The sequence below is a fragment of the Pocillopora verrucosa genome, chromosome 3, assembly GCF_036669915.1.
Source record: "Pocillopora verrucosa isolate sample1 chromosome 3, ASM3666991v2, whole genome shotgun sequence".
Classification (NCBI taxonomy): Eukaryota; Metazoa; Cnidaria; class Anthozoa; order Scleractinia; family Pocilloporidae; genus Pocillopora; species Pocillopora verrucosa.
In genome coordinates this window covers 28,979,794-28,991,984 of record NC_089314.1, presented here as the reverse complement: position 1 = coordinate 28,991,984, position 12,191 = coordinate 28,979,794, and the positions used below count along the sequence as shown (strand labels likewise).

At 40.8% G+C, this 12,191-nt stretch overlaps 3 protein-coding genes across 3 annotated transcripts; all 3 read right to left on the bottom strand.

Annotated features, from left to right (window-relative positions):
* Positions 1-163: 163 nt before the first annotated feature.
* On the bottom strand, positions 164-670 carry LOC136279697 (uncharacterized). Its single transcript, XM_066163639.1, has one exon. The coding sequence runs from the start codon at positions 668-670 to the stop codon at positions 164-166; it is 507 nt and encodes a 168-aa protein (XP_066019736.1).
* A 299-nt stretch (positions 671-969) lies between these two features.
* Positions 970-2,058, bottom strand: LOC131798161 (uncharacterized). The gene has a single exon (XM_059115810.2). The coding sequence runs from the start codon at positions 2,056-2,058 to the stop codon at positions 970-972; it is 1,089 nt and encodes a 362-aa protein (XP_058971793.2).
* Positions 2,059-2,156: 98 nt separating this feature from the next.
* LOC136279696 (uncharacterized) lies at positions 2,157-2,795 on the bottom strand. Its single transcript, XM_066163637.1, has one exon. It carries the CDS (start codon positions 2,793-2,795, stop codon positions 2,157-2,159), a length of 639 nt encoding a protein of 212 aa, XP_066019734.1.
* Between the last annotated feature and the right edge of the window lie 9,396 nt (positions 2,796-12,191).

The window sequence follows — 12,191 nt, the reverse complement described above, 5'->3', positions numbered from 1 at the left end:
CACTGGCGTCGCCAAATGCGTGCAATGTGAGGCTCGAAATCGGTTGATGGTAAGGAGCGAGTGCCCGTGGTACCATTAAGTTCTCAGTCAGTGCGCTGTTCCAGTCTTTCCAACGTTTAAGTAGCGGTCCTGGGAGTTGAGTGTCCCTCGGAATTTTGTCGTCTTAGATGTCATGATAAAGCTTTTTCCCGGTGAGCATTATTGGCGATGCGAGACCAAGAGGGTCGTAGATCTTCGCAAGATGGGACAGCACATCTCTCTTGGTTGTTCCGGTCCGTGTGATTTGAAGAATTACGCTGATCACGTCTTGTTCTCTTTCCCAAGGGACACCTAGTAGCTTTCCTTCGGACGGTTTGGCTCCTCCGAGTTGCTGTTTAGCGTATGTTATTTCTTTTTCATAAGGTGAGCTACTGATTGCTACTAGGTCTGGTACATTTGAGTGCCATTTGTGAACAGTGAACGAGGCATCCTTGAACACTTTTGTGGTGATGAATTTCTTTTCTGTGGTGATGGCTTTCTTTTCTGCGGTGATTTCCGCGTTCTCGCCCCCAGTCATTAGGTCATCAACGTACAGGTCATCGCGAATTTCTTTAATTAGCTTAGGGTATTGGCTTTCCCATGTTTCGAGATGCTGGTTAATCACTTCACCAAGGAGGAAAGGAGAGCACATCATTCCGAAAAGAGCTCGTGTGAAACGTAGGACAGAGGTATTGTTGCTGTTTGGGGGTCTCCAATGAAAGCGCAGGGAATCTCTCTCTTTTTTCTTTACTCGGACTTGAAGAAACGCCTTCTTGAGGTCACCAGTGAGCAATACAGGGTAGAATCTGGACCTTACAAGGATGTCCCACAGACGGTTCTGAAGAGGGGGTCCTGGGTTTAGGCAGTCGTTCAGGGATGGCTGATTTCCCTTCTCTCTAGCTGAAGTATCCTACACGATTCGGAGCTTAGTACTCTCGGCATTTTCTCTGGTCACCCCTTATGTGGGATGTAGAACTCTCTACCCGTTGCAACTTCAGATGCTGGCTCGACAAATTCTTCTTGTAGTTGTTCCTGGATTATACTATCGTACTCTTCGTATTGGCCATTTCGTTCTAACTTCAGGACTAGTTGTTCCAATCTTCGTTTACTTCCAGCTTCGTTGGTCGGCAGGGTAGAATGATTTACTTTCCATGGCAACTTTGTTTCGTACCAACTGGCTGGGCTTCGCTGAAGTTCCTCTTTGAATTCTTCATATACTTCAAGTTGATCGTTCTTATGGCCGTAAGCGAGGCCAAGAACATCCAGGGAACACAACCACTCATAGTCGACTATGACGTCTCTTCTCAATGACATTAAGGTCCATCCAAGGCGAGTTTTCTCAGCTACAGGTTGTCCTGGTTTTCCTACTCTTTGCGCAGTGCTTGTTTTAATTGTGGCATACTCGCTTGCTTCCAAGACCACACGTATGGGAATTTGAGGTCTGGTATCGTTGTCTTCAATCTTCACTCCTTTGAGATGGCTGTATTTACTAAGCAGAGTTGCATAATTAGGGTTGTCTAGTGTCAACAATTGTGGCTTATGAACTTTCGTCAGTTCAATATTCATGTCGAAGCTTCCATTTACTGCTCCAAGAGTAGCTGAATAAATCTGTACATTGGTGGTGGATGATCCAAGCATCATGTCAGTTCGTTTAGTCAGTGTTTCTTTAGGCCTTTTTTTTTGAAGATTGATTAACTTGTTCGAGGCGTACGAGCTTCCGGCACCGGTGTCGAGTAAAGCATGCGTTTTTATTCCGTCGATTTCTACAAGAATGATGGGATAAACTACTTCTTTGTTTTCTGGTTGATGAACTGTCAGAACACCTTCGGTTTTCACTTCCTTTGGTAAGCTACAGATCGAGGTGTGGTGTTGCTTACTACGATGTTGACAGGTCGCGGTGCTTTTGCATTCCGATGATTTGTGCGGACCAGTGCAACTGAAACAGAGCCTTTTTGTACCCAGAAATTCTCTGCGTTCTGTCTGTGAGGTAATTTTAGCACATTCTGAGGCTTGTGATCCTCCGCTTGGCAAAAAACACATTTTCGTGTCCTTCTCTGGTTTGTTTGGAACACGGGGTCTCGTTTCCGGAATGACTGTGAGTCTTCTAATTTAAAGTTGTCAATCGGATTTCGGCGCGTCTATTGTCGAAGGGCTTCAGTGAATTTGACAAAATCCCAAGTTTCCCATTCTGGATCGTTTCGGACAAGGTCTCCTCTGATGATGAGCAATTTATCGAGCGTTGAGGAAATCATCCCGTTTACTTCATGGAGCGAGTTTAGTGTTTCCAGGGACTGTACGCTGTGGAATAGTTTGTCGTGAAATTCGTAAATTCGTTTGGGGGTTCCGGTCGGATTGTATGGCAACTCAAGAATTTCTTTCACATTGGCTTTCACGATTTCACTCTGCTTCCCAAACCGGTCTTTTAGGATCGATACAGCTCTGTTGTATCCTTCAACTGAATGGGGCAAGGCCTCGACTGTTTTCCTGACTTTGGCGTTCAGCAATTCTCTTTGGTACGTGAACTTGGTCACAGGCGGCACATTAGTTTTGTCAATAGTTTCGGAATATTGACCCCAGAATCTCGGCCAGTCGGCGTAAGTCCCATTAAACTTTGTAATGACGAGCTTGGGTAGTTTCGCTCCACCAACAGAGGTTTCCACGGACGAATTTAGGTTTCCAGCCTTGATTTGAAGGTCTTCCTGTAATTTTAGCTTCGTCTCATGAAGTTTGATTTCGAACTGCATTTTCTCTTCTCGTTCTTGCCTTTCTGCTTCCATTTTTCTATTTGCCAACCATTATTCAAGGTTTTCAATGTGACCGTCCGCTTCTTCTATTTTTTCGGTAATCGCATCATTCCAATCGCTAATATCTCCATCGTTGAATTTTGCCTCTATCTTCAGTGCTTCAACCGTTCTTCTAGCACTGTCAACTTCAGCGAAAAGTTCCTTTAGATTCGTCAATTGTCTCTTTATTGCAGACTGTTTCTCGCCCTTGAGGGCTTGATCGGCCTTTTCTTCAGCTCTTTGAAGTTGTTTTAATTTGGTTTTGAGTGTAGATTCGGCGTTATCCATGGTTTGAGGTTTAGGCGTTGATGGGTCGGCTTCGCTATTTGTTCGAATCGTCAAGGTATAAGGTAAATTGAGGACGTTTAAATTTTACTCACAAGGTCCCTTCGTGGTCGCCACTTTTCCTGGAATTCTCTGGCCGCAAGAGAGAGTGTCCAAGAGAAGTCTCTTGGAACTTCGCTATCTGCTCTACCAGCTGGGCGACTGCAATTCGTGAGGATTCAAACCTCATTTTATTCAACACGGCTACAAAATACCGCTCTTACAACAGAGTAGAAAGACATTTCTGAGTATAATAAGGTGAGGAATCAAACCTCAGACTTTGCAATATGCTCTACCACCTGAGCTTGATTAAAATGTGGGTCGACCTTTGTAAGAAATTATACGTTAGACGTGTGAAATGAAAATATCCGGTCGTTGTCTTTTATGAGGATTCAAATCTCAGATCTACCGATTTTGCTGTCATATAATCTACATGCTTAAGAATATGGAACTTGTGCAGGAAAATCAAAGTAACTGGGTCAACGACGATAAGGATTCAAACCTTGGACCTTAAAACTTCGCATTCTGCTCTACTAGCTGGGCTACTAGCTGGGCAGGAAACCTCAGACTTTACAATATCGGTATCAAATGCTCTACGTCCTCTACCAACTGAGCTCAGATAAAATGTGGATCGAAATTTGTAGATAAATTACACTATCTCCCACAACAAGAGGGGGTAGCGGCTTTGCTTTCTTATCATGGTACCTCTTGTTCTGTCGCTTCTTCTTGACTGAAGCTCGTATGATGCTTGAGGTTGGTATCACGTGGGGTTAAAGTAACTCTGATTTCACTGGTATAACTCTTCTTGTTCTTCTAGAGTTCAATTTCTCATTTGGTGATGCCAACTCATCAGGTGTATTCCTTTGTTCCAAAATAGCTATCCAGGGGTCTAGACTCATCTTGAGTATCCTCTTAGCTTGTTTGACTGCAGCTTCCGCTGTACCGTTTCCTTTTGGATGGTGTGGTGATGAGGTATAGTGATGAAAGTTCCAACTCTCTGAAAACTCCTTAAATTCCTTGCTAGCATATTGAGGACCATTGTCTCATATCACCACCTCAGGGACTCCCTGCCGGGTGAAAATATTCTTCGTCTGTAAGATTGTGGACTCGGCATCAGTATCATTCAGTTGCTCTAAGTCCCAGTATTTTGAGAGATTATCCACAACTACCAAGTAGACGTCTTTCTTCACATTGAAAAGATCAGTACCGACTATTTGCCATCTTCTCTTTGGAATAGGTTGGCTCTGCATGGTTTCTCTAGGTTGATCTGGCTTAGCTTCCTGACATATTGAACAGTTATCTCAGAGATCTTTGATATCATGATGAATCGATGGCCAATACAATGTATCTCTTGCGAGTCTCATGCATCCCTGTGCTCCTAGGTGAGCGGAGTGTGTTTTTTCTAACATCGGTGGGCGCATAGCCGTGGGAATGAGCACTCTCGTTCCTCTGTAGATTATTCCATCCTGAACTGCTAGTTCATCTCTATACGGCCAGTAGTCTCGGACATTGGGCGGTACTTGCGTCTTGTCCTCAGGCCATCCATTAGCTATAATTTCAGCTAAGGTCATGAGATTTCCATCTTTTGAGGTTGCTGTTGCTACTTCCTGAAGGGTTGCATCTGTCATGTTATGAAAGATATTTGGATCCGTTCCTTCGATCTCTTTCATGAGAAGTTCTTCTGCGTGAAGTGTAAAGACTTCATAATCATCTATTTCCTTCTTTTGCGTTCGGCCGTTTGGGAGGGCAGATCTTGACAGATGATCACTTATGTACATCTGAGTTCCCTTTTTGCACACAATATTCAGGCGGTACTTTTGCAGTCGTAGCATCATGCGTTGTAACCTCTTGGGCGCGCTGTTGATACTTTTGGCAAGTATGGTTTCTTGAGGCTTATGATCTGTGACTGTTGTGATCTTTTCTCTTCCATGGAGATAGTGGTCAAATCGTGTACAACCAAAGACCAGTGCAAGGCATTCCTTCTCGATCTGAGAGTAACGTCTCTCAGTCTCAGTCATAGTGCGGCTAGCAAATGCCACTGGTCTGCCAGCTTGAAGTAGAACAGCTCATAGTCCATAGTCACTTGCATCTGTCTCAATCGTTACTTCTTCCTCCAAGTCGTAGTAACGGAGTAGTGGCGGTTCTGAAATCAGCTGAGTCAACTTGTTAAAGGCATCTTGGTGAACTTTCGATCAAATGAATTGGTTTTGCTCCTTGGTTAGGTTTCTGAGAGGTTCAGTTACGTCGGACAACTGAGGTAAAAATTCGCCCAGATAATTGATCATTCCAAGTAGTCTTCTTACTGCGTGGTCTCGGCATCTGAGTGATGGCTTCAACTTTGGCTGGGTCTGGTAAAATACCCTCAGAAGTCAAGATATGACTACAGTACTTCAACTTCTGTTGTTTGAAGACGAACTTGTCCTTGTTTAGTTTGAAGTTTCGCTCCCTGCATCTCTGTAGCAACGCAATCAGATTTCAGTCATGGTCTGCCAAGGCTTCTTCATGGGTGTTTCCTGCTCCAGTTACTAACAAGTCATCAGCTATAGAAGTTACTCCTTACAGGCCCTCTATGATTTCATTTACATGTCTCTGAAATTCTTCTGGTGCACTACATATGCCGAAAGGCATCCTAAGCCAATTGTATCTACCCAAAGGGGTGTGAAATGTTGTTAATTTGCTAAAGTCCTCTTCTAGCTTCACTTGCAGAAACCCATCTTTAGCCTCCAGGACTGTGAACACTTGCGCTTTAGCAAGCCTGGAGGTCACATCATCAATGGTTGGAAGGCAGAGCTTTGGTATTTTGATATGCTTGTTCAATTCTCTGGGATCCAGGCAAACACGTAGTTGGCCATTGCGCAAATACTGCACTGCTCACTCAGTCTGTTGGCTTATCAACTTTCGCTATGTGGCCTTTCTGCTCCATTTCATAAAGTTTCTTCTTGAGGCGCATCTCTTTTCGGTATTGCTCCTATCTGTTAGTTCAATCTTGTAATTTCCAATGTACCATAGCCCAGTGAATACATCGTTGTGTTCTTGTAAAATGTCATCCTTGGTCAACCCTTTCACGTTGGAAACTGAGTTGACGAATAATTCTCTTTTAATAGACAAGAGTTCCAACTCCTCACACATTTTTCCTGATAACAGTGAACTTGGAGCATCATCAATCACTAAGAATTTTGCTCTGGTTATTTTTCCACCAATCTGGATGTGAAGGTAGATTTCACCTTTGGGAAACACACGTTCTCCATTGTACGCTTTCAAAATGGCACGAGTTTTCTTCAAGTCTGGTCGATTTTGAATCTTTATAAAATCTTCCATTCTCATGCAATTAGCCTCTGATACGCTATCAATGTGCATGGTCACCTCAATCAAATTACTTGTCTGTCCACTTCTCAGCGGAGGTTGAATCATGTATTTAGAACGGCTGCTGTCAATGACTGAATACATGCATTAAACTTCATCATCAGTGATTGCTGGTTCGGCTTCTTCAATTCGATGAATACTCCTCGTAGGTTTCTTGGAAACGCTCTTCACAGGTTTCTGTGTTCTCCTTTGAGATTCTTGATCTCGACTTCTGCACATCTTAGCAAAATGGTTCTTCATGTTACACTTGCTGCATATTTTTCCATAAGCCGGACACTGGCGCAAATTGTGGTTCGTTCTACAATATTTACATTATTTCACCGTTTCTACTCGTCGTGTAAAATCTGGTTTCTTTCCTTTGTACTTGACGGCGTGTACTCAAGTTTCTATTTCTCCATCAATCTTTTTTCAGTTGATCGCTGGCTATTTCTGCAGCTCTAATTATGTCTAAGGCTATATTGAGAGTGACAGCTTTCTCACGGAGTAGTCGTATTCTGACTTCATGGCTTTCGATTTCAATGACCAGTCTGTCTCGAATCAGTTCGTCACACAGAGCGCCATAAGCACAGGTTGACGCTAGCTTTCGCAGTCTGTCAAGGTATTGATCGATATTTTCATTTTCTTGGTTGGCACTGTTGAACGGGTAACACTCAAAAATAATATTCCTCTGTTGTTCAAAATGCTGCGTCAGGGCTTGCAAGAAGCTATCAGGATTTGTGGGATCAGCTACAGGCAGATTTTTAGCTATTTGTTAAGTCTCTCTTCCCAGAACTATCTTAAGAGTTTCCAAATGACTGGCTTGGGTTTCTTATCAAGTTCAGTTGCTATCTTATAGCTCTCCCAACTCTCTCTGAAAAAAGTCCAATTCTCTGCCAGGTTCCCCTTGAGACTGGAGGTGGCGTTGGTAACTGACTGTACATCATCATCTGTGTAGGTGGCACAACAGGTTGCGCGAGAGGTGCTTTTGGAGGATTCTCTTGCACGGGAGGGTCCTCTTGATAATCCATCCTGTGAATTCTTTTTTTTTCCTCGTGAGACGTTCGCTAAGTGTATGCTAGGTTCTGGCCTTTCGCAGAAATACAGTTTCCTCAATGTGTGAACCTCGAAATTCAATTCAAATTTCACAAGTGGCAGTGCTAAGGCTTCCGGTCAGTCCAATAACACCGCTAGATTCTTTTAGCACCTGCGATTAATTCTTCTGTCTTCGCTTGGATCGACGAAATCTGTCTTCAATTTTGTAATCCACTTCCTGACACCATGAAGTGTGGACGTCTTTTATTCCGCAGCATACACCTTTATTGATATCTGTCGGGCTATACCAGCTTTTAAACTACTCGCTACATCTAGTGACAAGGTCTGCTTTTATATGTACGATTGAGGATCTAGAACGTTCCGTAACATTACAACAGATTCCATTTATATATTGATTCAGGGATGACTCAGCATGATACAGTTACTTCTAGAACATTTTTGAAGGTCACACTACAAAAAGTGTTAAATGAAAATTTGTGGTCGACTTTTATGAGCATTCAAACGTCAGATCTACCATTTTCGCTGTCAGATACTCTACCTGCTAAATTTTACAAACCTGGTGCAGTTATTGTTTTTTTCACACTGACATATGTATTTTGTTCGTTTCTGAGTGTGTGATCAACAGGTTATTCAGATGCAGTTATGGTTTTGCTGAAATCAGACACCTGGTAAATTTAAGCCAGCGATCTAGTGGACCAATCAATACATCTTTACAAATTTGGACAGCTGCTCAGCTGTTCAGGTAAGGATTAAATCAGAGATGTCGAAGATTCATGAAGTATAATTGAACTGTTAAAATCATAAATATGTCATCTTTAAGTTAAATATCAAATGAAAGTGAACTTTTGGATTCAAACTGGTGGAGAACTGCAAGTATATTTCAGTGACAATCATGAAATGTATATTTCTTGAAGAAAAGAAAGTTCTAGGTCATAACCATTTTAAGCCTAATATTTAATTCTTTAGTACGAAAAATGAAAAAATAAAACTCATTACAAAACAAACGAATCAAACCAAAAACAAAGAAACAATTTGATGCAATTATTTCCCCCCGTTGCTCACAATGATCAAAGAAAATTTCTACATGAATAGCACTAAAGGTGCCACTAAAAGAAAAGAAATGTAGCTTAGAAGTAGACATATTTTCCCTCTTTCAAATTTGTATTAATTTATTCATATGTTTTTCTATATTTCTGACCCCTATTTTTGGAATGTTTAGTATCTAAATGTTTACAACAGAGAGAGAGGATGAGTTTAAGATATTTCAATTTGATGTGGACGTCTATCAGCTCAAGTCATTTACCTCAAGTACTCTTCTTTTTCAGCTCAAGGATCGTGTTCCAGAAAAAGACACTTTGCTCCCAAGGGGCAAGTTGGATCACAAAAAGTAAATGGTACTATATATAGGATAGTAAAAGAAAAAAAATTACGATATGAGTCCCTTGTGAGGATTCCAACCTCAAGCAGTCAGCCCAAATAAGGTGATTCCAGCTGCGTGGAGAGTTTCGTGCACTCCACTCAGTGCTTGTTTATTTTCGCGTCCCGAGGAGAGGTGCAGTGCAGATTGCCCATACTTCGGTCTCACCCTCTGGTACCAAATGCAACTGAAATTTAGTACTTAAACAGGTGGAGAAGTGTAAGTATGCTTCAGCGACAATCATGATGTGATAGCCCAAATCAATTTGGTATTTAAGGCAGCCATGAAGAGGACCATTCACCAGAGCTCCTCATGTAGGGAGTGCTGCTTAGCTGTTCAGCTAAGACTGGAATGAGATACACAGGTTGTTTATTAAGTATGTACAAACTGTACTTGTTATAAAATACGCATCTCTCTGCGCTTATAATGAAGGTGTTAGCTGTAACAAATATATCGTCCTTTGCATTTAATTTAGTTGATTAATGCAACTGTAGTATAATTAATTTACTCCAAGTACTCTTCTTTTCAGCTGGAAAATCATAATTTTCCCCAAGCGGACAAGTTGGATGACAGAAGGCACTTGGTACCGTAGATGTTATGCTAAGGTAATAAATAAGAAAAATCCCCAACCAAGTTTATTTTCGCAAAGTTGACAAAGATTCAAACTTAAAGAAAAAGAAACAAAGCAACACCTTAAACAATATTATCCTGACGAAAAAGTTTAGGCATTTTTGTTACGAGCTCCTTTCCCGCAGCAAGACACGAATGTGTCTACATGATTTCTATATTTCAGCCGACCTACGGTGGAACTTTCCTTTCATCTTATCAAAGGAAAAATTCGAAAAATCACATCTTACAAAGGCTTGATTTCAAAAGGCACTTATCGACACGCACGGATAAGGGTGAAAGACAGTTTTGACTTAAACTGTACGAAAAATGAAATCCTGTTATTAGAATAAATCTGCATTGCTCCTGTGGATCAAATGAAGCTTTGGTTAAACTGGCAGTGTATGTATGTGTCTATGCCTCAGTGATATCACTGATATTATTCTTTCTCTCTCTTTTTCTAGGTGTGTTTCTTTGTAAGCTTTGAACCCACCATCTTCTTTCGAAGTTGTGGTACCTATGCATCATGTGTTTGTCAACAAGAAATCAGTTCAAAAGTTGCAGTGTCAATGCATCATGTGTTTGTTAACAAGGAAGCAGTTCAAAAGTTGTGGTGTCGATGCATTATGTTTGTTAAAAAGGAAGCAGTTCAAAAGTTGTGGTGTCGATGCATCATGTGTTTGTCGACAAGCTGGCAGTTTAAGAGTTGTGGTGGCATTGCATCATGTGTTTGTTAACAAGGAAACAGTTTAAAAGTTGTGGTGTCGATGCATCATGTGTTTGTTACAAAGGAAGCATTTCAAAAGTTGCAGTGTCGATGCATCATGTGTTTGTTAAAAAGGAAGCAGTTCAAAAGTTGTGGTGTCGATGCATCGTGTTTGTCGACAAGCAGGCAGTTTACAAGTTGTGCACGTGGTGTCAATGCATTATGTGTTCGTTAACAAGGAAGCAGTTTAAAAGTTGTGGTGTCAATGCATCATGTGTTTGTTAACAATGAAGCAGTTTAACAGTTGCAGTTATCATGTGTTTGTTAACAAGGACGCAGTTTAAAAGTTGTGGTGTCTGCATCATATGTTTGTTAACAAGGAAGCAGTTTAAATGTTGCAGTATTAATGCATCATGTGTTTTTAAACAAGGAAGCAGTTTAAAAGTTGCAGTTATCATGTGTTTGTTAACGAGGACGCAGTAAAAAATTTGTGGTGTCAAAGCATCATGTGTTGTCAACGAGGAAGCAGTTCAAAAGTTGTGGTGTCTGCATCATGTGTTTGTTAACAAGGAAGTAGTTTAAATGTTGCAGTTTTAATGCATCATGTGTTTTTCAACAAGGAAGCAGTTTAAAAGTTGCAGTTATAATGTGTTTGTTAACAAGGAAGCAGTTTAAAAGTTGTGGTGTCAATGCATCGTGTTTGTCGACAAGCAGGCAGTTTATAAGTTGTGCATGTGGTGTCAATGCATCATGTGTTTGTTAACAAGGAAGCAGTTTAAATGTTGCAGTATCAATGCATCCTGTGTTTGTTAACAGGGAAGCAGTTTAAAAGTTGCAGTTATCATGTGTTTGTTAACAAGGACGCAGTTTAAAAGTTGTGGTGTCAATGCATCATGTGTTTGTTAACAAGGAAGCAGTTTGAAAGTTGCAGCTTCTCCATCATGTGTTTGTTAACAAGGAAGTAGTTTAAAAGTTGCCAATGTATCATGTTTTTGTCAACAAGGAGCAGTTTAAAAGTTGTGGTGTCAATGCATCATGCGTTTGTCAACAAGGAAGCAGTTTAAAAGTTGTGGTGTCAATGCATCATGTGTTTGTCAACAAAGAAGCAGTTTGAAAGTTGCAGTTTCTACATCATGCGTTTGTTAACAAGGAAGCAGTTTAAAAGTTGTGGTGTCAATGCGTCATGTATTTGTCAACGAGGAAGCAGTTTGAAAGTTGCAGTTTCTGCATCATGCATTTGTTAACAAGGAAGCAGTTTAAAAGTTGTGGTGGTAATGCATCATGTGTTTGTCAAAAAGGAAGCAGTCTAAAAGCTGTGGTGTCTATTCCTCATGATGTCACGGTTATCAACAAGGAAGCAGAGCAATCGTTGCATTATCCATGTATGATTTGATCATCAGCAGGGAAGACGTTTTTAAACCTTTAGTGTCTTATTATATTTGTATTATGTGATCGTCTAAAAGTAAAAATTATAAGTATTGAAATGTTTAAGTTTGCCCAGAAAAATAAAGGATAGATAAATCACTCTAAAACTTTTAAGTAAAGAAGTAAAAAAGGACAGTTAGTAAAAAAATAAAAAGGGATCAAACAAATCAAACATAAACTAAGAACATACAATACTCAACCTCGAGCAATCATTTGAGAACTTCTTGAATGGACTCTTATTGACTTCTGGTTTCATGACTTAATGATCCTTTAATCATTAGATGTTTAACGGTGTAATGAACTAAATTGTTATTGGTTTTGTAACCGGCCAACAGATTAATGCTGCATCTGCAATTCTGACCCCTGATTTCAAACTCTGGATCATAGAAATTCGATTTCACTTCCAGAGTTTCATTTCCGACTATCAACTTTTAAGTTTCCGACTTCCGTCTCGGACTTTTAATTCCCGACTTCGGAAATTCGATTTCGATTTCGCAGTTTGTTTCTCCTACTATCG